Source organism: Biomphalaria glabrata, chromosome 3, assembly GCF_947242115.1.
Source record: "Biomphalaria glabrata chromosome 3, xgBioGlab47.1, whole genome shotgun sequence".
Classification (NCBI taxonomy): Eukaryota; Metazoa; Mollusca; class Gastropoda; family Planorbidae; genus Biomphalaria; species Biomphalaria glabrata.
Window position 1 is genome coordinate 49,184,280 of NC_074713.1, and position 26,559 is coordinate 49,210,838.

The 26,559-nt window shown below is 34.7% G+C and overlaps 1 protein-coding gene across 2 annotated transcripts in view; it reads right to left on the reverse strand.

Moving 5' to 3' along the window:
• Positions 1 to 26,559, reverse strand: part of LOC106051994 (protein mono-ADP-ribosyltransferase PARP14-like) — a 37,920-nt gene that overhangs the window by 4,881 nt on the left and 6,480 nt on the right. Inside the window, exons 4-21 of one of the 2 annotated variants that reach the window (XM_056022440.1) lie at positions 24,586 to 24,774; positions 22,830 to 23,048; positions 21,588 to 21,772; positions 17,426 to 17,499; positions 16,529 to 16,701; positions 15,453 to 15,544; positions 14,094 to 14,206; positions 11,692 to 11,806; positions 10,593 to 10,695; positions 10,334 to 10,446; positions 9,641 to 9,695; positions 8,939 to 9,055; positions 7,762 to 7,827; positions 5,218 to 5,397; positions 4,229 to 4,411; positions 3,337 to 3,500; positions 1,600 to 1,799; positions 1,155 to 1,295 (exon numbers count right to left, since the gene is read on the reverse strand). In XM_056022440.1, the coding sequence (XP_055878415.1) occupies positions 1,155 to 1,295; positions 1,600 to 1,799; positions 3,337 to 3,500; positions 4,229 to 4,411; positions 5,218 to 5,397; positions 7,762 to 7,827; positions 8,939 to 9,055; positions 9,641 to 9,695; positions 10,334 to 10,446; positions 10,593 to 10,695; positions 11,692 to 11,806; positions 14,094 to 14,206; positions 15,453 to 15,544; positions 16,529 to 16,701; positions 17,426 to 17,499; positions 21,588 to 21,772; positions 22,830 to 23,048; positions 24,586 to 24,774 (2,482 nt within the window). The remainder of the gene's footprint in view (positions 1 to 1,154; positions 1,296 to 1,599; positions 1,800 to 3,336; positions 3,501 to 4,228; positions 4,412 to 5,217; positions 5,398 to 7,761; positions 7,828 to 8,938; positions 9,056 to 9,640; positions 9,696 to 10,333; positions 10,447 to 10,592; positions 10,696 to 11,691; positions 11,807 to 14,093; positions 14,207 to 15,452; positions 15,545 to 16,528; positions 16,702 to 17,425; positions 17,500 to 21,587; positions 21,773 to 22,829; positions 23,049 to 24,585; positions 24,775 to 26,559) is intronic. The other variant, XM_056022441.1, reaches the window with a different exon arrangement.

The following is a 26,559-nucleotide window of genomic DNA, read 5'->3' on the forward strand; positions in this document are numbered from 1 at the left end:
CATGCTAAAAGTTCCCATCACCACCACCTACTGCTTAACTGTGACAAACCAAGTACTTGAGGGTCAAGAATACGATGGGGAGGGCCCCCACATCTCTAACTTGAGTGTTAAAGAAACCAAATGGGGTCATTCTTGTGTATCAGTATATTCACAAAAAAGACATTCCAAAGAATGTATCACCTTAAGCAAGTAATAGTGTCATTTCACTCTGTACAGTAATGTGGTCTTACAGGTAGTAGTCTCATGACACACAATTGTTTAATGACTTATTATACTTCTGTCCTAACACACAATTGTTTAATGACTTATTATACTTCTGTCCTAACACTCAATTGTTTAATGACTTATTATACTTCTGTCCTAACACTCAATTGTTTAATGACTTATTATAATTCTGTCATGACACTCAATTCTTTAATGACTTATTATACTTCTGTCCTAACACTCAATTGTTTAATGACTTATTATACTTCTGTCCTGACACTCAATTCTTTAATGACTTATTATACTTCTGTCATGACACTCAATTCTTTAATGACTTATTATACTTCTGTCCTAACACTCAATTCTTTAATGACTTATTATACTTCTGTCCTAACACTCAATTGTTTAATGACTTATTATACTTCTGTCCTAACACTCAATTGTTTAATGACTTATTATACTTCTGTCATAACACTCAAATCTTTAATGACTTATAACTCTGTCATGACACTCAATTCTTTAATGACTTATAACTCTGTCATGACACTCAATTCTTTAATGACTTATTATTCTTCTGTCATGACACTCAATAATTGTGCAATTACTTAAAATGACTATCTTTCAATTTCCTTCGTGCAACTTAACTATGGTCCTCTGTGAAAAGAACCCTTTCGCAATATGGTTGCTATGCAATGCTTGCTAAATAAACAATACAATTTATTGGAAAATAATTTAAAGAACACATACACCTTAGTGGTATATACTTTCTAGGCTGAATAAAACAAAAAATGGCAATTTGAAGTTTGATTGTATGCCAATATAAGAAGAGAAATATAAATAAATATAGTTATAGAAAAGAAAATTGTTATATTAAATTTGATATGATTAATTTGTATTGCCATTGAAATTGTCTGAAAAAAATGTGTAGAAATAGTTAGAAACCTTTAGACCTTTTATTTACTCTTTCTCGAGATAACGTTCCAGTGTTGCCATTTGCAGTCATTCCTGGAAAATTTATGTCATGTATAAAACCAATAGTGTCCAGTCCTTTACAGCTGCTGGCTTCATGCTGGTATGTTTTTTCGATTTCACTATTCATCATAGAATAAAAAGAAATGATCAAAGAAATCACAATAACACAGACAAGGACTATCATATTTTATAGGTTTAACATAATAAAATATTACTTATTTTTTTTTACTATTTTTCTTTACACGTGTTATAAAAGTGCAGATTTGTTTATATAATTGAATAGAGATAACAAGAATAATGATATACTTTGATTTCTTTGTATCTAATCTAATCTAATCTATATAAAAAAATAGAGAGAGAGAGTGAAAGCCTAAGTAATTACTCATCCAAATGTCTAATACTTAGAAAGGTTTAAATTCACACCAATTCTCTTCTTGTGTGTAATGCCACTCAATACCAATGTTAGTTCTTCTTTTACTTGCACCTTCAATCATAGTTTTCAATCTTGTCTTCACTTTCAACATTCCATTAGAATGAAAGCCTTCCATTTCTAGGAAACCACATTTAATATCAATTTTCGCTATGATTAAATGTTCGAGACACAGCTTCAATAATTCTTCAATCTGTGAAATGCAAAAGGGTTTTAAAAAAGAAATTAACTCTTCAAAGCTAGTGAAATATTGGGAAACAATATATTTTTTTTTCTAAATATGTGAATACACAATTTTATGGAACATCTAGACTAATATACATATTTATAATTAAAACATAAATTCCAAAATGAATTGACTTACAGTAAACTGGTCACTTTAAATGTTGTTAACTATAGTGAGCTTATATTTGTTTTCCTACTACTACTTTATTGTATATAACTCACTAGATGATATTCTTTGTTAAACATCACCATATTGCATTAGCTGAAATGCTTTAAGCCTAATACCATTCAGATAGCTAGGACACATTGTGACCCAAATAGACTTGGCCAAGATTACCATCATGTGAGTGCAAAACAATCAAAAGGCATTAGTGCAAAGAAGAGCTGGTAAGACAAAGTTAAAAGGAATAAATTGCTTTATCAAGTGAAGCGCACCAGTTGTGCTTAGTTGAGAAAATACCCTAAAGATATGGTTTATGGCTTCTATTTGTGAACTAGTGTCTATTGTAATTAGTTTTTAAAAATAACACTTTTTTGTTTTTCATGAATTAACCAGTACAAGTATGAGAGTAATGATGCTGGTTGGAAGAACTAGGGAAATTAAATGCACAAGTAAACAATGTAACATACATAACAGCATGACTTGTGGAAAAATTATGATTTAGAAAATGCAGCGAAAGCTAAAAAAAAAGTAAAATGAACTTACATTTGAAAAACAAAATTAAAAGGAAGTATAAAAATCATTTCTTGGTCTAGTCTAAGAAAAATGACAGAAGGCTCTCGCAAATCCAATAGTTATAAAAAAAATTTTTAATGAACACAGAAATTTAAAATTTCTCTCAATTTATGCCTTACAATGTTTACATTATTTTTGTGTGTGTTAAATTAATTTTTTTTTTAGCTAAGAAATTTTGTTTTAAATGATGGGACCACATCTACATAAGGCAGACTACTCTTAAACATTTTCTCCTCTAAATAGTAATATTCTTTTATCTACAATTTCTCTATCACTATAATATCTTTTATAAACTTTTTACAAGGGAGGTGTGTAAGATTTGCAAATGTTTAACTCTAAGAAACCCATGAGTAGAGAAGCAAAAGATGAACCAAATGATGTAAAAAAATTTTTGATAGTATGCAAACACTTGTGAAGTGAAGTAGAATGTCAGTAGAAATAGATTTGTCTTTATTATGGGAGTTCAGAAAAGAATCAAATAGCATTAAGACTGTCAGTATGTGGGATGGAGGTGTCAAGGGAGCTGGCAAACGTTTGCTAGTGTGGTTTGCATCTTAATCTTGTTTGTCCAGGAAGGGGGTGGTACATTCAGTGTTGTGTTTTTTGTTTATAATTGATATAAGGCCTCATGCCCAAACCTTCTTTTATCCTATGCATATGTTTATTGTGCTTTTTACTCATGCAACAGGGAATCTTTTTTTTTATTCTCAGTAAACCTTTGATTTAAATACTTCAATGTTTAGTTTATTTTCACTTCATTAATACTTACTTGAATTGAACTGAGAAGATGTACGTTATTTTCTATTTCTTTTTTATAAGCCAACTTGCAAGCTTCTAATAGTTCTTTGGCTGCTTTTATTCTGTCCAGTGCATGTATTGAATAAAAATGAACATCCACTTCCTGAGAAATATTTTCAGGTAACATAGTCGTATCTGGTAAAAAATAAATATTTTTCCCAATCTGAATGTAAAGTAACAAGTAAAAACTTACTTTAAAATATTTTTTTCATGAAGTAAATGTAGAAGTCTTTATAATGTCACTTTTTCCCTAAGATTCACATCAATATAATCTTCTTTAAGTACATTGAAAACAAAATATTTTGAAGAATATTGCCATATAGTATTTAGTTTATGGGGGCAAGGTGGCTGAGGGGTAGATTGCTTGACTTCTGACCAGAGAGGATTTGAATGTCAGTGAAGTCTGAGATTTAAAGATTCTGGACTTGTAGGACACCCATGAGTCATATCTACCCAACTCAAGTGGGTATTTGACATTAATTGGGGAAAGTAAAGGTGACTTGTCATTGTGCTAGCAACATAACCCCCATGTTTACTATAAGCCAAAGAAACAGATGACTTTTACATTATCTTAACTTATAAAATACAGATGTTACATCTAAAAAGAAGATAATTACAATTGTAAGGTCTGAAAGGGTTACTTCATTTTTTTTAGTACTTAGTTGTTTTTATTTTTGTCAAAAACAAAATTCCATTTATCTATTATGGCTTAGAATTATTTTAAAAAAAATATTGATAAATAATGCAAATGGAAATAAAATGGTGGTATGTATCTAAAATCGATTTAAAAAAAAAAAGAAACTTTAATAACAGTAGGTGGCTTTGTTGTTTATTCTTTGATTGTTCTTTGCTTATTCTCTTACCTGTTGTTTCTTTATTGTACAGATGTGGATGTGAGCCTTCATGGTGTAAGAAATTCTCTAAATTGGCATCATTGAGAATCACTAACTTGATTTTTCTTAGATTCTGTGTTGGTAACAGTCCAAATGCCTCCACAGCTTGAAATATGCACTGCTTTATACTTGTAATATTTTTCTTGTGGAACCCTTGCAATAAAAGGCGAGAATTGAGTTGTACACAATCAACATATTGACTTAAACAACATTACAATCTGACAACACATTCACTTAGACAACATTACTAGCTAACAACTGATAACAATATAACAAGCTAACAACACATCTACAAAGACAACATTACTAACAACATATCTAAACAACATTTTTAAATATCAACATATTTTAACAACATCACTAGCCGTCAACATATCTAAACTTATATGGCAGTCTGGTCATTTGGTATGCATTCTGGACTGTCTTGATCAATGGTCCCGGGTTCTGACCTCACCCACTGCCATTCCCTTTCTAACCTGCGGACAATGGTTATGCTTGCCCTGGATGTGGCAAAATGTGTGGAGCTAACAAAGACAACATTACTAACTAAAAACATATTTAAACAACATTTTTAGATATCAACATATTTTAACAACATTACTAGCCATCAACATATCTAAACAACATTATTAAGTGTCAACTTATTTGATTTGGTAGCATTCATAGCAAGCTCGATGACAACAAAGTTTTATTATCCTTTTTTTTATCTTTAATTATATCTAATGTAATCAAAAACAAATTTGAGCTTATACAAAGAATATATTGATTGTGTGAATATACTAAAACAATACACCATCTATGCTAAGGGTATAGTGGGTCTTTGCTAAGTTTATATTGATATAATACCAAGTTTATGCAGAAACAATGCTAAGTTCAAACTGAAACACTGCTTAATTTATACACATACATTTTTAAGCTTTTACAAAGGATATATTGAGCCTAAGTTAAAACTTTCCTACCTGCCCCTAATGCAGGCAAGGCTAGGGATGTAGCTCCAAGTTTTTCTGCTTCTATCAAAACTTTGAAAATGCCTTGAGCTAAACGTGGAGCAAATGCATCTTTGTTCATAAAAATAATGTGCTGACATGACAAATTGGGAGCTGAGGTCATTGTGACATCATTTAAATCCAGGTCTGTTTCTGTTAAAGGTTTATCAAATAAAAGCTAACACATGGACATTAAGACAACAATAAAAGTAGATGTACTTTTGAAAAAATGTATTATACATATTTAAAAAAAAAATTAATTAAAAGGAAAGGTACCACTTTCAGATCTTGTGATCTATGAGGATAGGTGATGCAAAACTCATCTCTTTCTGTGGTCAACAGTTGACAATTGTGTCATTAATCACTCAGTCACCACACACCCAAAGAAAGTTTTTTTTATATATATAATGCAAATGGGTCATGTTTATTGTATTTAATTCAGAGTCTTTTTACATATTTTTTAGTAGGAAAGATCAAAGATGTGTCTAACCTATATTTTTTTTTCTGGCTGAAACCTACTCTTATACCATTAAAAAAGTAGTGTCAGTTTGACCCCATTGTTAAAAATAGACTACATGACCAGAATAGCAGCACTTTTTAAAATAATATTTTACTTTCCTTGACATAATATAATATGACATTGTGTTATAACATCCTAATAAATAGTGCACCATGTTTCTTGGTTGAATTTCCCAATATTCACATCAATCCTTTTTTGGGAATGCATGGTGGACCACTCTTTGGATGATCAAAGGTGTACTGAACTGTTCCTTCTGTTGCTTTTATCACAAAGTTCAGTGGAATGCAAGCTTTGTCCTTTTTCATCATGCCAACCAAAATTTGATTCCTGGATTTTAGTGGGTTCTTTTTTAGAGAAAAATAAACCTTCATATTGACAGTAGTATGAGGTCAATATAAACCCAAGCAAAGCAAAAATAAACTAAAATAATGAATAACCTGTAATACTTTGAAAATATCAAAATGTGTAACATACACACCTTGCCAAAAAAAAAAAAGTTTTAAAACATAATTGGTCCAAAGAGGGCTGGGGTCATATTGACTTCATGGTACCAGAGATGGGTCAAATTCAAATATTCTCAAGTGCATAAAAAGCTAGGCTGCTGTAATAGTTCCACTCAACAAACATTAGATAAAAAAAGAATATTTAAAAAAAAATGTAAAGGAGAAATTATAAGTATAATATTCTGCTCATTGTAGACACTTTGATCTTTAAGTTCTAGTCTTTAGGTCATGAAATATAGTTACATAGAAAAAGGGAAAGAAATGGAGGAATGTGAAGACAAAGAAAGAAAAATTTAAAACAAGCAAAATAAAAAAAAAATAAAAAATAAAAACAAAGCTTATATTCATGTGCATCTATTAGTTTGGATCAGTCATGTAATTAAATTTGTAATAGATCTAGACTAACAATAATAAATCTGTGCGATTAGAAATATTTTTTTTCCAATTTCTTTTTGTTTAGTGCAATTTCATGCATTTAGCGTTCTCAATACGCTAGGATCCAATCTCTTGTCTAGACAAGTTGGAAAGGGTAAGACAGAACAGAGTTGCCGGGTGATAATTTTTTAAATGTATTTTTTTTTTAAAAAGGGTACGACCTGAATTGAGCTTATAGGCTAAAGCCTTCTCAAGCCAACGTACAAACCGCTAGTGAAGATTCAAATGAACATGGAAGATTGTATAGTTATCTATTGTTTCTATTTCATGTTTGTGTTCACTAAGCCTAAGACACAGCCTAATATATAGGAGACTAATTCAGCTTATATCATCACTTCACTCAAGTGCTATTTTTTTCCCCCTGTTTGAGATACCAAACAAAATTATTTATTACCCATTGTTGATTAACTAATTGGTTAATTTATTACCCATTGTTGATTAACTAATTGGTTAATTTATTACCCATTGTTGATTAACTAATTGGTTAATTTTTTTTTCTTTTTTAAAAATTCCTGTGTTGTCAGGTAAAAGATATAATTGTGCAAAATTTCAGCTTGATACGAGATTGGGTGTCAGAGAAATAACGTGTACAAACTTTTGGCCAGACAAACAGAGTGAGTTGATATAAGTTTTGTAAAAATTAAAAGATCATTATCTTATCTTATAAAATACAGACATCAGAAGAGAAGATGATAAAATCCTAGGCATATCCCTAGGTCAATTTAGTCAATCTAGTCATGCATGTTAATCAGTGACCTAAACTCTACAGTGTCAAAAAATATATATCTAAAGTAGCAGTAGATCATTTCCAATTATCTTTACTGCCGTTAATTACTTTCTCATTTGTTTTTTAATATGTTTTTCATTGCTCCACTGTCAAAGGATGAACCTTTTTCCATATTGATATTATTTTGTGCTACAAATGGAGGAGTTTAGAAATTTTATTTTGAAGTGCCAAAAACTGCCCAATATCTATTAAATATCTTATACTTTAGCTTTATCTTAGCTTTATAGTTATCCACCACAAATAAAAATCTCCAATAGGTTATTACAACTTACTTTTAGTGTTACATTCATCTTGCAGTTTCTTGCCACATTTTTCAAGCAATACATTGCATACTTCACCTGTGACAGAAAAAAAAAAAATAAAACATTGATTGTACCTACTTTTTTTTGTACAGGTTAAATGAAAATATTTAGTGCAAAAAAACTTAATATTTATATTTTGTTATTATATGATTGGCAGTTAGCAGTAGACTTAATTAGATTTGTATTGTCAGGTGTTCCAGTATATTTACACATGCATAAACTAAAATTTTCTATTTTAAACCAACTAGCCTGCTTATGTTTTGGACATTAAGTGTGAGAATAAAAATTTTATGAGGCGGATGTTTCTTAAATTACATGATCCCAATATTGACATTTGATTGTTATTTAGTATTTAGGGATCTATCTAGCTGTCATCCTCCCAACATTGCTCTATGCCTAAGAAATGTAGAAAGTGTACAGAAAACATGCAAACTAACTGAATCACTTCCACAAGACATGTCTAAGTAAAATAATGAATGTCAAATGGCAAGAAAAAATACCAGATACATAAGTAGATACATACTTCAACATAAGGTCAGTGGATTATTACATTGTTATTACATTGCATCCCTCAACGACTTTTGTATGGTCAATTAAGGGAAGGAAAGCGCTCGCAAGACGGTAAAAGAAAACGCTTCTGGGACACCCTCAAAGCTTCTCTGAAAGCGTTCAGCATAAACCCAGCCACCTGGGAGACAGAAGCACATGATAGAGCATCATGGCATCGCGCTGTGAAAACTGGCGCACAAATTTGTGAGGAAAAGAGAACAGCACTGGCAGAAGAAAAGCGCAAGAAAGCAAGTAATGCCAATGACACTAACTCCAGCTGGAATAAACTGCCCAGTGTGCAGCTGAACATTCTGGCCTCTCATAGGTCTCACCACCCACATGAGGAGGCACAAACCCCAGTGCAAAGCTCTCAATCATCAAACCACGATGGACGAACTATATGTGTGTATTTTATAAAGATAAGAAATATGAGTGGTGTATCTGAGAAGTTCTTGATTATTTTGTCCTATTTCAACTTGTAAGATATGGCTGATTCAGACAACTGGCACAGTCAATCATACCTTTAAAATTTTTAGCATAACTTATTCATTATTATTATTATTCATAGAACATTAATATTAATAAATTTAACATATACCAGATGAAGCAAGATTCATGGAGTCTTTAATACCGGTCACTATGACATCAGTTTCTTGTTCTGTGATGTCTCCAACTTTAATCCTCAGAAATATATGCCCATATCTGTAGACATTACCTGCAAAATAAAACTACTTTGACTTGAATTTAAAACTATTCCTTTCAGTAATTTAAAAATGTATATATAAATTCAATAAAATTTGAGGTATTAGTCTTTTTCTCAGCCAAAATACTGGGAGGAAAAAGCTATCTTGCTAGGATAACACAAAATCTCCAAAAGTCTACAAATTACACACACCAGTATGTTAACATTATAGAAGATTAAAAAAAAAAGAAATTATATCCTAAAAAACTAGCACCAAAGAATGCTAAACAGATCCTTCAAACCTGATTCCAAGACACCCCACCCAAGGCTAAAGTCTGCTAAGATCAATATCTTCTGATCAACAAATCACTATGCAGTTCATTAAAGATCTAGTTAATTGACCCTTATCACAATGGTTCAATTCATAAAACATTTATGTGACCTATCTGATTTTACAACAAAGATTAAGATGAAACTGAGGACTTGATGGAACAAGAGAAGTAATCAAGAATTAGCCTATGAAAATTTTTAGAAGCTTAGGAGCTGTAATGGATTTTGTCTTCTTTTCAAAATAATAATTTATTAGCATACACATATAAGTTAAGCAATCAAATGTACCTTTCAATTTTGCATTGGCTTCTTTAAATCCAGTTGAAAATACCGACTGTATGGTCTGGAAATAATGTTTTTTTTTTGTATAAGAATTTTAAAATTACAAATACTTGTATTAATCATAAATAATATATAATGAATCAAAAACTAAATTGAACATACATAATTTCCAAAAATATGCCTAAATAATAATAGCTTCTTTTCCTAAATAGAAATTAAAATTGAAAATGTTATATATCTTTATAAACCTGATTGCAGTAAGTTTGAAAACTTTGGTCAAGGTTGTGGTGATAACACAACTTGTAGGTAAATAGCCAATAGAAATTGTATTTTATGTACTACTAATAGCTAGTATAAAATATCTTGCACCTAATAAAGCATTAAGTTAATAATACTTTTTTTTTTCTTATTATTGTTGTTTGACCATTTAGTAAGATTTCAAACAAACAATAGTTTGAGAGCATACTGTATTAGTTACTATTAGAAAGAGGGAGATAATGAAATATGAAACTTTTTTTGGTTAGGATAACTTTTTATAAGCATAAAAAGTTTTTCAAATCTCTATGTTATGACATAAATATCATCATGATCATGCAACTGAAACATCAGAGGTTTGTTAGTGTAAGAGATATTAGTTTTAAACATTCTCCAATGCATCATCTTTCAAACTTCAAAGAAAAAACTGAATATCATCATTACCTCAGCTGCTTCTGTATCACTGGGAAAGACGACTAGTTGAATTTGCTGTAAAGAATCTGACTTCAGCTTAGAGTGTTGGATGATTGACTCAAGCATCACTTTTGAAAAAATATCTAAAAATATATTTTAAATTATGAAAAATATAAATAATTTGATCTTTAAAATGAAAACACTGAAAAGATTTTTGGAAATTCAAAATTTAAAAACTAAAATGTGAATAATTAAAAAATTTGGTGCATTAATAATTCTGATAACAAACCAAGGGGAAAACTCAATCCTCCTGTTCCTAAAGCAGGAAAAGAGATAGACTTGGCTTGGAGAATTTCAGCTCTTGCAAGCAGATTTTCTAATAAATCTGACATCTTAATAAAAAAAAAACAAAAAAGAAAAAGTTAATTTCATGTAAACAGGTCTGATATATGACTAGATAAATATTACATGGGGATACACATTTTATACAAAAAGAAAATCCGCTGCTGAGGACTGACATGAATGGCGAAAATTGAATCTAAATCAACCACCGGCAAACAATGGTTATGTCTGCAATGGATGTGGCCAAATATGTAGGTCACAGCTGATGAAGGAAAAAATTTCTATTGATTCAACATGGTGCCTCAGTGGAAACGTCCGCCAAGGGAATTGTATAGGCTAAGAATGAGAGTCAGCGCAGCCCCAAAGAGAAATTCTCCTCCTAAATATTAATAAGCCAGGAAAATCATTGACTTAGCAAAGTTTAAGTCACTAATCAATATGCATTAGGAGATTTTCTCTTTTGATGAATGTCTGTATTGACTACAATAAAATTAAGACATTCCCTGTAAAACTAAACATTTCAAAAATGAGGAAACATATAGTGCACACTGAATATGTTGCAGGATTGATATCATGCTTTGCTAGAACTTAATATTATTTTATGAGTTTGATAATCAGGTAAACTAGCAAATATACATAAAACAAACTACCATAATCTTCAAAAAATACAAAAACAAAACCTAATTAGATACTCAGAAAGACACAAAGATAAAGGCACATTCCTAGTTCCATATATGCTAGGACAAATTTGTACAAATACTCCTTCTTCCCTAGTGCTATTAGAGCATGGAATGGGTTGCCTGAGCTAGCCAGGAAAACCAGTGACTTGGCAGAGTTCAAGTCATTGATTAACATGCATGACTAGATAGAGATAGGGACAATGGTTGGTGTAAACGCCTTCTTTTTTTTTTTTTTTTGTATTTTATAAGATAAGAATTTTTTTATTTTTTTTATTTCCCTATAATACAATAGTGCACAGGTAAAGAGCTCTGGGTAAAGTCTCAAATCATGCTTGAGTTGTGATCTAATTTATTAATAAAACTAACCTGTTGCACAGCTTCTTCACTGTACTTAGGAACACAAGCGTGGAAGATATGTTTAGTTTGTAGTTTCCCTCCACTAGTTTCAGCAAACTCACCTAACTTTATACCTTTGGGGTACCTTAAAAAAAAAAGACCTAGATCTATATGAGAACAGTATTAGGCGTAGATCTAGATGCTTGGCATACTATTCAATTCCATTTAATAAAGCTCAATAGCTTCAATTAAGGCCAAAAGATCAGACAAGACGACTAGTCCAGGAAAAGTCTAGAAGTCAGCAAGTAAAACCAATGACATGGCAGAAATTAAGTTCCTGATTTAGAGTCTACATGCATCTGTATAGTGTATTTTATAAGATAAGTGTGTGAAGGCAAGGCTATCAGTATAATATTATATAAGTAGATCTATTAATATGTGCTGCAAACAGCCTTAGTGGCATTAAGCCTTAAGTTCGCCGGCTCCTGATGTTTGCTTCGGGTTGACTCCTGGGCGGAGGTCTTAATTTTATAATTTTTGGTAACGCTAGATTCTCTAGCAGCATAATTTGAATTCAGAGTTTTCCTTCTCCTAGGTAGACTAAGTAGCCAGCCATGGTTAACAAGACACTTCTGGATTTAGGCGCCAGTTACTCGCATTCATTCCTTCTCCTGTCAGTGAAAACAGTTCCGCCAGACTCAATAATTCTACTCGAGCTGGAAGTGAAGGCCAGCAGTTATCTTTGCCGGAAGTGGTAATGGATAGATCTATATAATTTACAGTCCACTAGCTATAAAATGCTTCCTAATGGCAATCGTCTCAGCATTTGACAACCAGCCCGCTATCTAGATCTATTTAATCATGTGAAAATACGTATAGGGGCTAAACAATATAGATATTGATTTAATTTATTATGTTTTTATACATTTTAAAATCTATTCAGCTACTCAGCCCCAAAGATCCCCGTAAACGGATAGCCCCTTTACGTGGTAGACTACATCACATATCACATAAATGACGCCTCACTTTCAAGGGAAGTTGATAACCGTCTGACCAGGGCCAGTAGCGCTTTTGGACGTCTTCAGCGAGAGTTTGGCGGAATAAATCTCCTCCACCTGCCTGCAAAAATCAATGTCTACCAGGTGGTGGTTCTCTCAACCCTTCTATATTGATCTGAGACATGGACACTATACAGAAAGCAACTAAAACTACTTTAGCGCTTTTACCAAAGATGCTTGCTCTCTATTATGGACATACAGTGGCAAGACCGCATTACAAACAGCGATGTCATGCGAACGCCGGTATGGACAATATAGAGGGACTTCTTATGGTCCCACAGTTAGCCTACACTGGGCATTTCACATAACTTGTATGGGAGACTAACGTATGCCAAAGGCAGTTCTTTTTTGGTGAGCTAAATAGTAGTTGATGTAACAGAGGTGCCCCAGGAAACGGTTCAAAGACCAGCTTTGGCACCAACTTTCGTTGACTGACATAGAAGAGTTGCATGCGGCCTCAGAACGAGACAGCTGGAGGTCACTCTCAAAGGCCGCGGGATACACATTTGAGACAAAAAGAAAATCCGCTGCCGAGGACAAACGCAGACGGCGAAAAGAAAATCTAAATCGACCACCTGCGGACAACGATTATGCTTGCCGTGAATGTGGCAAAATATGTAGTTCACAGCTGGGGCTGGGCAGCCACGGGAAATACTGCATTCCTCACTATCTTCGTACTCGAAGAAAAGCCTTATTAAACAAATTTACACACAAAAATACGTATTCAGTCAATGTCAGCTTCATATGACCAAATAAAAATGTATAAAATGTCTACAAAAAGCAAGTTTCGCAAATTCGTGTTAAAAAACAAAAAAAAAAAACACTAGGCCTATTTAATAAAGAAAAAAAGTTGTAGGCCTATCTTGTACCACAGACCTATATATATATATTATAGGTTTGTCTTGTACTTATTGATTAAGTCGGCTTTAAAAAAAAAGCATATTAGGTCTGAATTGTGAATTAAGAATCGCTTCTGGTAGCTTTAACCCCCATAGTTTCGATCGTGGCAAGGGCTTAGTTGCTCTAGGCACACGGAAGGTAGTAAAAGTTATGTTCAAATGTTTTCGTCCACAGCTATGGCAAACGGGGGTATTAGTGATAAGTCAGTCAAAAAATCAGGACAAATTGCGTTCATAATATATATCTAGACTTATATTTAAAGATAGTTTTAAATTAAAGTTTAAAATAAAAAGCAACAGAATCAGTAATGTTAATGACACAGCAACCTATACAAAAGTAAAGATTGGATTAGTAAAAGATTGGATTAGTTTAAACCTTTGAAAGTTGGGTTGTAAGGCATATAACATGCTATTTAAATCACTATTTAATAAATGTAAGTTCAAAAGATTAACAAATATTAGCTCTAGCACCTACCGTTTTTCTAACGTCCTCTGCACCTCCTCTCCAGCTTGGCTTAAAATTAGTTGAGCAAGAACTCCGACTTTTAAATTAAGTGCAGTATTGACTGTGATGACGATAATATCTGACTAACACCAAAGGGACATAAATCAGAAAAGTTAGTGTGAAAAACAAATAAACTAATTTGAATATTTAAAAAGATATAGATACATGCAAGATAGGGCTACGCCGTGTGTTGCATTTGGCTGCCAGCGTTGTAAAAATGTATCCAATGAAATGTTATTGCAGAAGTTCAACGCTGATTGACTAGACTATTCGATTTTTTGTTGTTGTTTTTTGTCGCTTTCTTTAAATAGGCTAAGTGTTCCTCCAATGAATTTTTGTCACCTTATTTCAGAGAAGAAATAGTTTTTTGTTTGTTTTTCCTTTTTTTGCGTAGACGTCTGCCCAACTCATTTTTCATTTTATTAAGTCTGCCCATGAATTTTGGACAGTATGCCTATGTCACATGCTTGAAGTCTATAATGTGGCAGGAATAAATGACATTGAGGTTCTTAGGAGACACTCTTCAAGAAACTGATTTAATAAGAAATCTGGAGGAACTCAGTTTGGTAGGAAGGAGGAATTCTCCAGCAGTGCTCTGGCAAGAATCTGGCCCGTCCGACGTAATGCCTCATAGCCCCCATACAGATAGAATGCTTATCCAGACACGCCTCCCCATGAACTCCCTGAGATGGCCACACTCGTACAAGATATTCGACAACTGCTTCCACGCTCTCTCCACATTGACCTCATTGGGAGTCATGGTTTGGACGGGCCGGGCAAAGTACGCACCATCAGGAAAGTGTGCTGTCCTACACTGCGCAATGGTTGACTGGTTTGAACTTCTCAACCGCCAGCATGGATGGTCGCGATCTGGGTGACGTATATATGATGTCTGACACCACGTGCACTGTTGGGTTCCTCCCAAAGATTTGAACCACTTCTCATGAATTAGTGCTCGGATTTTCAGCCGTTGTCTGTAAAATGCCTCTTGCTTCGAGATCCAAAGCAGCCAGTGCGCCCTCCCTTACCAGGACATCAGCCGCCTCATTGACCATCACGACCCAATGTGAGGGCGCCCACTGCATAAAAATGACATCACCTATAAATCGGCGAATGTTATCTGCGACGCCGAGTGCCTCTTCTATCGGTAAGTCTCCGTACTACTCTGGCTGATTTGATACAAGAAATGTAAGTAAGGATTTTACCGCAAGCTAATTCCTGACAAATACATAAATGCCCAACTTCAGTCTAACTACAGTAAAGACATGTTGACACCAATGTAAATGCTATTGTAATTTACATTACAAGACATAAATACACGATACTCACAGTTTGTTTTTCAATTTCTCCTATGATTAAGTTGATTTTAAGATGTCTGATTTTCCAACTATTTTCAGTCGTGGTCATCTTAAGAGAGTCACCTTTAAAATAATCACATAAGTCTAAGTATTAAAAAACTTATTTGACTAAATTTTGTAATTGGTCATTAAATGTTCGTCCAAGTATAACCTTTTGTTAGTAACGTATATTTATCCTTCTTCTCAGAAGCTCAAGTGAAGGCATCATTGGAGCTGGATTGAATACGAGGATCTTTTGAATTGTTTTATTCATTTATTTATAGGTAGCTTTTTTTTGTGTTGTAGGGGGCTGAGTGGTTAAGCACTCGGCTTCCGAAACCTGGGGTGCTGGGTTTGAATCCCGATGAAGATATGGATTTTGAATTTCGAGATTTTTAGGGTTTACCCAACTCTAAAGGGTACCCAAATTTAGTCTGAGAAAGTAAAGGTGGTTGGTCCTTGTACTAGTGTACTGGTCACATGACACCCTGTTCGTTAACTGTTGGCTAAAGAAAAAGATGACCTCAATATCATCTGCCCTAAATATTGCAATGTCTGAAAGGGGAACTTTACTTTTTGTGTGTGTGTGAAGGTCGCAACTGGGTTTGCGTGGTTATGTGAAATACTGCACTCATAATAAATCTTCGGTACTGAAGACAATGCCTTTAACTTTAGAATCAATAATAGCATCAAGCTCATAATTTGTAAGCAGAGTCTACATGGAAACGTGCTATGATTGTTGAAATGACCTGAGTATTTAGGTACTCGTGAGCGGAATAGGATAACGTCCCTCATGGGAATATAGGTCACTTAGAGTTTGTACACTAAAAGATGGTCCAAGTCTTGCACGCCTTGTAGATGTTTTCTGGTAGATAATTGTAAAGTTTTTTTTAAAGGGCATTATAATTCGAAGTTGTGCACATTCACTAGAATATAGATCGTTGCAACATAAAGACAACGTCTAAAACTGCGGAAGGAAAATTGACTAACCCCAAGCGTAAAGCAATGCAGGTCATTATAAATCTAATTAGCAACGATTCGTTATATTGATATAGTAAACCTCACAACCTTCTCTACCTGGTCCTCCTAGACTTAAGTTCATCTTGGGATTCGGCACCACTTTAACAATGCAGCCGTGTTTTTCTTGAATACGTCCAATTAGCTCCTGTCCATCAGCTCTTTGAAGAAACTCGAGTATCCCAAAGTTCTTGATAGTCACTCCAGATACATTTAACTGTTCTCTGTATACAATAAAACACATTTAATAACAAAATGTTGATCTTCAATATTTTAATAGAGAAAAAATGGCAATGAATGTAGTTTGTGTTATATCAGACCTAAACTACGGCCCGTATCCTGCCCATGATTCGGTGCTATGTGGCCCATGGAAACGTCTGCCTACAGTCATATTAAGTATCAGTGAAATGGCCTGTGATAGCCTGCATGTGACTGAAATTGAATTGGCTCCCACGCAAAAAAAAAGTGTTGGGGAACCAGTTTGTTTCTCAAACTCGTAGGATGCCCCTATTGGTTAGTGGCGCTCATATGTTCGTTCGCTTCAAAGACCAGCTTAGGCACCAACTTGCCTTAGCTGACATAGAAAAGAGCACCTGGTTGCATGAGGCTTCAGAATGAGACAGCTGGAAGTTAATTACAAAGGGATACACATGTGAGACCAAACGAAAACCCGCTGCCGAGGACAGGCGAAGACGGCGAAAATAGAAATCTTAATCGACCGTTGGAGGACAATGGTTATTCTTGCCCTGGATGCTGCAAAATATGTAGGTCACAGCAAGGACTGTGTAACCACGGGAAATAGTGCATTCCTCATTAATCTTCGGACAAAATAAAATGTAGAAAGAACAAAATTAAAGTTTCAGAGCCGGGGAACGTGTTCTTAAGCCAGTCCACTAAATGCAAGAATGCTCTCTACAGACACTACTGCACTTTATCATGTTAGCCTACCTTGACGAAATAGCTTCGCAGTCACTGTAAAGGGAGATCACTTTTCTAACCCGTCCATGATAAATCTGCTTATTCTGAGGCGAACAGAAAAAAAAAATACTGTAACATTAGATTTACACAACAATGAAATAAATAAATAATTGTAGCCTCCCTTAATGATAGCCACTGTGGAATTTTGAATGATATGGCAGTTCTACAGTAACACCGCCCTCAATGGCATTGACAATGAAATGTCTAGGTCCTCAGAGATGCCGTTGAGATGATATGTCACCACTCCTGTAGAATTGTAGATATCACATTTATTCATTATTGTTATACTAGCGTACGTTTTTTATTTTCTTTTTCTTTGTCAAGGTTTTCAATGCTGTGAGACAGCGGTACTTGAATGTCAATAATTGTTATATATTTTTGTTTGTTTGTTATTTTAAAATAGATATGCTCGATTGTCTGTCACGAACAAACCAAAAAGAAACAAATAGCCTCATAACTAGTTCAGCTACAACATTTCCAGTTTATAGCCAAACCTTTCGGCTCAACCAGCCACACTTAAATACACAGAAATGCAGAGCCCCCCCCCCCTTGGATGACAGAAGTTATAATCATCGACTACGAATTGAGCATAAAGGATGTCTTTGCGATTTCTTCCAGAAAAGAGAGAACGAAAGAAATATTTATGATAGATTACATTGTAGTTCAGACCAATCTAGCTTGCCTTCTGGGCCATGGAACATTAACAAGTATGAAACTAATCAACGCCAATAAAGATAGTTTTATTGCATTAGCAGCAGGGGCGTAACTGGGATTTGGGGGCCCGGGGGGGGGATTGACCTCTTTGGGGGCCCCTTGCATTTTCACATTCGACATATGACATGAAATAATGTACGCAAAAATATATAAGCCCAAAATCAAATTGGTTCAGTATATTAGTAAACTTAACAAAAATTAATCATTAAGACTCTTTTAAATACCGTTGTTTATTAGTTAAATAATGCACAAGTGACAAATCTCAATTGATATCGTGCAATCTGTGCAGCAAAGAAATCTATAACATCATCTTCATCGATACTTTTCTGACTTCACAGACATTAAAGCCACGATAAGCCTTTCTTGCGTCATTGTGCTCCTGAGATAGTTTTTGATGAACTTGAGCTTTGAGAATGATCTCTCACATGACGTAATGGAAGTGGCCTGAGTTAGCGGTATTCGGAGGGGGTTGCAAGGTTTGAGCACACGTAATTACCATATGAAGCCTGTTTCCTCAATATGTCTATTGGTGATTGTATTACTGGTTTGTTGATGAAAAGTGCTCGTGCATCAATGACATCATTGAAAAAGCGATTTGCCATTTATTTCATCATACAAACAGGAAAAGTAGCACAGTTTGTCATAAGCGTATCTTCATCTAACAGGTGTCTTGGTTCAAGAAGAAACCCAAAGGTATCCATTTTCTTTCCAGCCTTTGGAATCTGCCCTTCATCTCCATATGAAATCTGTCCAGTACTTCTGTCGCAACACGTTTGAATTGCAGTTCTATTGAAAGTCCTACATTAGAACTCAACTTCCCATCAAGTCTTTTCTTTCTTCTGGTTGTTTTTATTACAGGGAATCCATAGTATTCACTACCTTCTTTTGCTTTTTCGATGGATTGGGTTTTTGTCAGTTTCTCATCATTTTGCAGAAAGCATGAAAGGGTACTAATTTCTTTAGCAGCTTCCCGTATGTGCTGTCCAGACTTTTGTAGTTTTTTTCTGAACTATATTAATTGGGCGCAGGAGCTTTGACCAGAATTCCAGATAGGCAAAAAATTTTCCACTGCATGAAGAAGATTCTGTACTAATATTATATGATATTACATCATTGTTGGTTGTTTATGTTTTGTGCGAAAGCAAAAGTATTCAAAGCATACAAAAGTGGGAAAAATCCGTATCTCGTTTTGCTCGAGTATAGAAATACTTCGATAAGCGGACTGCCGTATTCACCATCACAACTGCTGACGAGTAGAAGACTCAGGGAATCATTCCAACTGATTCCAAACTATTGAAACCATCGGTAGCTGAAAATGCAGAGACATTACTCAACGAACGATAGATGAAAAGCAAAGTGAAATATGATGCAAAAGCAAGACTACCTAAAGATTATTCTGTCGGAGAGTTCGTCTAGGACAAACATGGCAGAAAGCAGTTGTAATAAAAAAACATTCAGCACTCAGATCTTACATCATAAAGACAAACGATGGAAAAACATACAGAAGAAATCAACGCTTTTTGACTAAAGAATAGTAAAGAATGAATAAAATGCATAGACGAATTTATTCTCTAATACAAACTCTTAAATTTCACTTATTATACGCTTCCCTACCCAAACTTGGCCCCGCGAAATCCGTGTAACGACACAAGACTCTTCACAAATAATAAGACACTCTCAGGTTTTAATCTAAAAATACTTGAATATGATCACAAATGACGTAAACATCATATTTTCTAACTCTCTTCATATCCATGAGGAAAGATGAATAGAGGGGTAATAACTCGATTGTGAAGTTTAATTCTAAAATTATACACGCCAAACCCGAATAATGGACTATTCTAGCATTATTAAGAATAACTTTTGGATCTGTTATACTCGATTCTGTAAATTTTGCTTCAAGGTTAATTAGTGTAGCCATAAAATACTCGCCATTTAGATCTATTATTAGTTAAGGTAACAAGATACCTGGAATTCACTGTATATCATGCAGTTTTATTCGTGGCAACAAAGTTTAAAATGTGTAAAACTACTTTAAAAAAAAACTTTGATCTCTGTGGGAAAAAATATTTTTAAAATGTCAACAAAGTCAACGTACTGATAGACCTAGATTTAGGTTTAGTCTTTGTTATAAATTTAATCCATAAAAGTTGAAAAAAAAAAAAGACACCCGTTGACACTATTTGTCAATCAAATATATTAATTTATGTATTTAGAAATAAATTTCGGACACCCATTTGGGGCCCCCCCCTAGAAGGGGGCCCGGGGGGATCTTAAAATTCTCCCCCCACCCCTCCCCTTAGTTACGCCACTGATTAGCAGTGAATAACGATGATGAACACTGTAGTAGAAGGTTTACTTGTGATTTGGCTGGTGTAAGAGAAGTTTCCAATTTAAAACAAGATTACAAAGACAGTTTGTGTGGAAACACAAACTCAAAATCGGCCCCCGAAGTGGTCCACCCTGGCAGGCTTTAATATTTTCAGAAAGAACATCCAAATGAAATTATATCAAAGACAAATGAGAGATAAGAATGGAGAAAGAAGGTTGACAGATCTTGTGTAGTGCCCCAACGGTACAGCAGATCAAAGGATAGGTGCAAGTGAATGCAAAGTTAGACGTGAACCTGGCCTAACTAGTTCCCCTTTCAGACCTTGTGGTCTGTAGGGCAGATGATGCAAAGTTCATCTGTTTTATGGCCTACGGTTAACGAGGGTGTCATGTAGCCAGCACAACAACCAACCGCCTTTACTTTTCCCCAACTAGTATCAGGTACCCATTGGAGCTGGGTGGACTCAGAGGCGCCTAAGGATTCCAAAGTTGAAAATCCCAGTCTTCACCAGGATTCGAACCCGGGGCCACCGGTTCGGAAGCCAAGCGCTTTACCGCTCAGCTACCGCGCCTCTCCTGGCCTAACTGAAGTCTTATAATAGATGTAATTGTTTTGAAAAGGATCAATCTCTTATTCGAATGCAAAAAAAAAAATAATAATAATTTCCGCATTAAAAAAAATGTTCACGAAAATGACGTTTACAAGATTACTATTCGTTTTAACTTAGGTCTCACTTATAATGCATACTAATTAGCTTTTTCTCTATAAAAAACTGCTTGCATAACTGATTTTAAAAATTAGATTTTTTTCGCTTTCAGCACCAAAAAAAGTAGCCATTGCATCAGAACTTTGAATGGTCTAAAATATTGTGATGTCGGATTTTCAATATCTTTTCTAGTTTACGAGATTTAAACGGGACGGACGGACAGACATTTCGCACAAAACTAATAGCGTCTTTTCCCCTTTCGGGGGCCGCTAAAAATTGATAGCAGCATTAAGCCCAGAAAAGAACACAGAATGAAACACTTGAAAATACCAATATTTCTAAATTGAAATTGTGCATGAATACGATACTGTTTTTCTTACCTTATTTTTAGTTTCAATTTGACTTAGTAAGTTTTTTTGGACAGAAATCGCAAAAGGTATCTCTGGAGTGAACCCATCTTTAGCTTCAAATTTAACTTCTGACAGGCAAGGGAAATATTTAGAGAGAAACAATGTTTCACCATCTATTTCCAATTCTTGTTTCAGGAAAAGAATGTCATCAGCGTCTGAAATATAAGTAGTAAAGTAAAGTTCCCCTTTCAGACCTTGTGATCTATAGGGCAGATGATGTAAAGGTCATCTGTTTCTGTGACCTACGGTTAACAAGGGTGTCATGGGGCCAGCACAACGACCAACCGCATTTACTTTTCCCTAACTAATGTCAGGTACCCTCTAGAGCTGGGTGGACTCAGAGGCGCCCGAAGATCCCGAAATTAAAAATCTCAGTCTTCACCAGGATTCGAACCCCGGTCCCCGTATATAAATATATATACACTATTCCTAAAAATACATATTGAGATAACATTTTATTGTGACAATGAACTGCTGCTAGTAAATATTTAAGAAGTATGCCTAAATGATCTGTATATGATACACTTGAAGAGGTTTTGAAAATAAAGACCAGAAACAGAGTATAAAATAAGAAAATGTAAACATGAGCCATTATGGCAGTTCTTTTACCAAAAGCACATACTTCATCAATTTATATAGCATTAAAAAAAACACGTATTTAAAAGTAAAGTTACTATAAGTAATAAAAAAAACAACTAAATCATCTCTTCCAAAATACAATAACACAATAAAAAGTCATAAAGACTCAAAGATAAAGAGGGCATTTCCTAGGCCTTATATTATTTGTTAGGACAAAATCGTATTAGTGATCCTTCTTCCCCATAGCCATTAGAGCATGAAACGAATTTTCTTAGAGGTTTAAGAGAATATTAAGTGTATATTAACGAACTCGGGGTCCTGGCTGAAGGGTGGGATATGGAATTCTTGGATATTTAGGGAGCCTTGAGTCCACCCAACTCTAATGGGTAACTGACTTAAGTTGTGGAAAGTAAATCGATAAGCCGTTGTGCTGACCACATGGCACTCTGCTCGTTGGTCATACAAACAGATGACCTTTTTATCATCTGCCCCATAAGTGGCAAGGTCTGAAAGGGAAACTTTACTATTCACACGCACGAGTAGATTAACAATGATTACACATCGGGCGTAATTATAACAGGATTAGAAGATTCATTTATACTTTTTAGAATTGGTATTACACTCTGCACTAACCTATAGTGCGTTCAAAGTAAACAACAGCTTGCTTGTCTTGATTGATCTCTTCCAAAGACTTCATTTGACCGCCCCAACTGAGTACTTTGTTTTTCAATGACGACACGGTAACTTTTTCAGAGAGTCCATTCACAAGAATGCTGTTAGTATTAAACACAGGCTTTGCAATCAACTGTTTTGAGCCCAAAGTTAATCCATTGCCTTCCATAAGTATCTCTTCTATTAAAAAAAATAATATAATTGCTTAAACAATTAATTCTAAGGCTACTTTATGTTCATATAAAATAGTAAACTAATTAATCCTATTATAATTTTTCATAATTTTATAACAATTCTATTAAACATAGATTTATGATAAATATCACAACACATAACTGGCAAAACAGAAATGAATTATTTTCCTTGTTTTTTTTTTTCAATGTTCCTTTTCATATCATTTACCTTTGCATGGGGGCGGCTATATGCAAAAGGGATATTATACAGGTACTCAATAATAAGATAAGATTCTACTTATTTTGTCGTCAACTGGGTAAGCCACTCTAACAACGATAAATGAGAGAACAAAACAAATATTTAAAGATGAAATATTTTGTTGTACAGAACAATCTAGCATGCCTTTTGGGACGTGGAAAATTAACAAGAATAAAACTAATCAACGTCAAAGCTAGATTCATTGCATCGGTAGTGAATAACCAAGATGAAGACTGTATTGAATGTTTACTTGTGATTTGGGTGATTTAGGAGAAGTTTCCTTTAAAAAACAGTTGATTGCAGCATTAAGTCCAAGGTTCTGTCGTGTAGAAAGAACCCTATTGCTTTACAAGAAAGAGTGAGGAGTTAAAGACCCTAGTTCAGAGAGGAACATTAGAACCATTGATAGAGCCTAAGACTGTGTGAGTCAGGTGACGATAGTTAAATAATGAAAAATAAATAGAATTCGCATAGATCTACAAGCACTAAATAAGGTTTTACTAAGGGGAAAGTACATGGAGCGGAGGACGAATCCAGAACCAAGTAGATAACAGTGCTTACATGATGTCTGTTTCTATCTATCTATCTATCTATCTATCTATCTATCTATCTATCTATCTATCTATCTATCTATCTATATATATATATAGGCCTATATATATATATATATATATATTTATATATATATATAATTCTCGTCGTCGCCCAACCATGCGGGACACCACGCAAAAGTCATGGAAAGATTACTCTTTTATTTCTGCAAGTCGGACTAGAGTTACCCCAAGTAACTTTAAATGTTGCTATGGGGGCGAGAGGTGCACTCGTATTTGATAATAATGTATCGATTTCCGAATTGACGCTAATGGCAGTTGTTTGCGTATTGTTGAATGTATACTTGTCTCCAACAAATTAATAAATAATATTTCATACTAGTAGTATACATTTCGTGGAAGATCCGCTGCCAAGGCGTCCAAGAGTCTCATGCGGCTCGCGGGCCGCAGTTTTCGATCACTGGTACCCTTTAGATAAGACGTTCTCATTGCACGCTGCTTTGATGATTTAATTCAACCTTTTCTTTTATATCCTTTCTGGCACTTCTTCACCAAATAGATACAATTTAATTTGTGAAATACACTCAGGTTTAAATAAAAAAGAAAAAAATATACATTTACCAAATAACTTTTAAAATGTGTAATTAAGATATTGAAAAAAAAAAGAGTTTTTAGATTATTTCTGTTCGTGTTGCAATATCTAATAGCTATTATTTAAATTAATGTTTGTTTACCCAAGTTAAAGTCGGCCATAAAAGCGACAATGCACCTATCTGGCAGATCTTGCTGAATGATGTCATCCACATGGAGTCCAGTTAGGGCAGTGATCTCTTCGGCTAACTTTTCAAGGTTTCCAAGATCACCTTGGAGATATATTAAATTTGAATACACCGGAAGCTCATCTTTCGATGTCATTTCTGTATCTGTTCATTTATTTAGAAAAAAGTGTTATGAAATGTTATAAATTAAGTAGACCAAAGATCGAGGCTAAACAAACAACGTTTTTCACAAATACTAGAACAACACACAGAGATGTCTTTGTAACTAGACATCTTTATTATGTTTGTTTTATTGCGTTAAATGTCTCGGATGTTCCTTCAGAGTTGAAGGTAATCTACTTCCTAGTCCAAACCTCCCGCAGGAAGACAGGGAATGGCAGCTGCATGTTATGAACCCTGGACAGTCGAGGACGACTGAACGACAATCCACGGTCAGGCAACCACCCAACACACAGAGAAATGGATTATATCCTCCCAACAAGCTCGTCACATAGGGCGACAAGTTTTCTCCAAAGATATCAGTCACAAGCAACTGTCACAGCTTCTTCCTAGTTCACATAGGGCGACAAGTTTTCTCCAAAGAGATAAGTCACAAGCAACTGTCACAGCTTCTTCCCAGTTCAAATAGGGCGACAAGTTTTCTCCAAAGAGATCAGTCACAAGCAACTTCCACAGCTTCATCCCAGTGTCTACGGATTTTAGATCTTCAATAAAAGTGTGATGCCATGGTAGAAGTGGACTGACATCGTTTTCTTCTTTTTGACCCCCCATTTCATTTTTTGACTTCGATTAGCAGGTTTCGTCTTACCTAAATTATGTCCCTTAAATCTCATAACGCAGTGCTGCCCAAAATACGGCCCGCTGGACGCGCCCATCGAAACGTCGGCGCACAGTGTAAAAAAGGTTGTTGTTTTTTTAAATCATAAAAGCACATGCGCTGAACAACAGATTTTTTAAAAATATATTTTTTTGACAGAAATAGAAACCGAATATGATGACATTCTATGTCATTGTTAAATGCAGCTGGTTAAACCGTGACAAAGTACTAAAAAGTTATTTGATCTGGAATGTAAATTAAATTTTTTTATTACGTATAACTTAAAGCAAGTATCAACTGAGCGACTGCTAGTGGATGTAGGAAAAAGAAAAGTTGATTTTGCAAATGTACAAGCCCCCTCCCCCCACCCCAACGAAATTGAAACTCATCCTGCAGCAGGCGGAAAGGAGGCACCTTGACCATTGTCACTGACTGACGACCATAGTCAGACATCCCTCCTGCTCGACAATGTCAATAGTTCTATCCCGTGTTGCATATAGCGAATTTCCAAAAAAAACAAACAAACAAAAAAACGCGAAGGATAATCAAGATGTTTACAGCAAATCGACTATAGTAGGGCCTCACTACCATGACACGTTCGGTCATCGGGCGGAGAACATTTCTCTGTTGGTCACATGATCTCGATATGTTATTCATAGGATCGTTCTCAATATTCCCTGCTGATCCACTTTACTCCTTTTTCGACCTTTGTGGGTTGGAGAGTATTCAGATCTTTGAACTTCTTCATTTAAAAAAAAAAACATGAACAGTATAGGGACAACTAAAAAAGAGGCTATAGACTGTTGCGGACGGCTCAGGTTATATCTGTATAAATATTATAAATGATTTACAGATGATAGAGCTGTCTAAAACATTATCCTTTCGTCTTCTTATTGAAGTGCACCTTGGAATCGTAATCATCAACAAGAAACTCTGTTTCAGTGAGGGCTTGAGAGGCTCAAATCCTCTCTTGCAAAATCCATGGAGAGAAACCATGCTGTTTTGCGTAGTGCATACATGTCACCATACAGGTCGAGAATGTATGGTTTCCAAGACCTGTCGAGACGGAGCAAGTCTGGGGCAGTCAGAATTTGAGGCACGGTTTCCTCTTC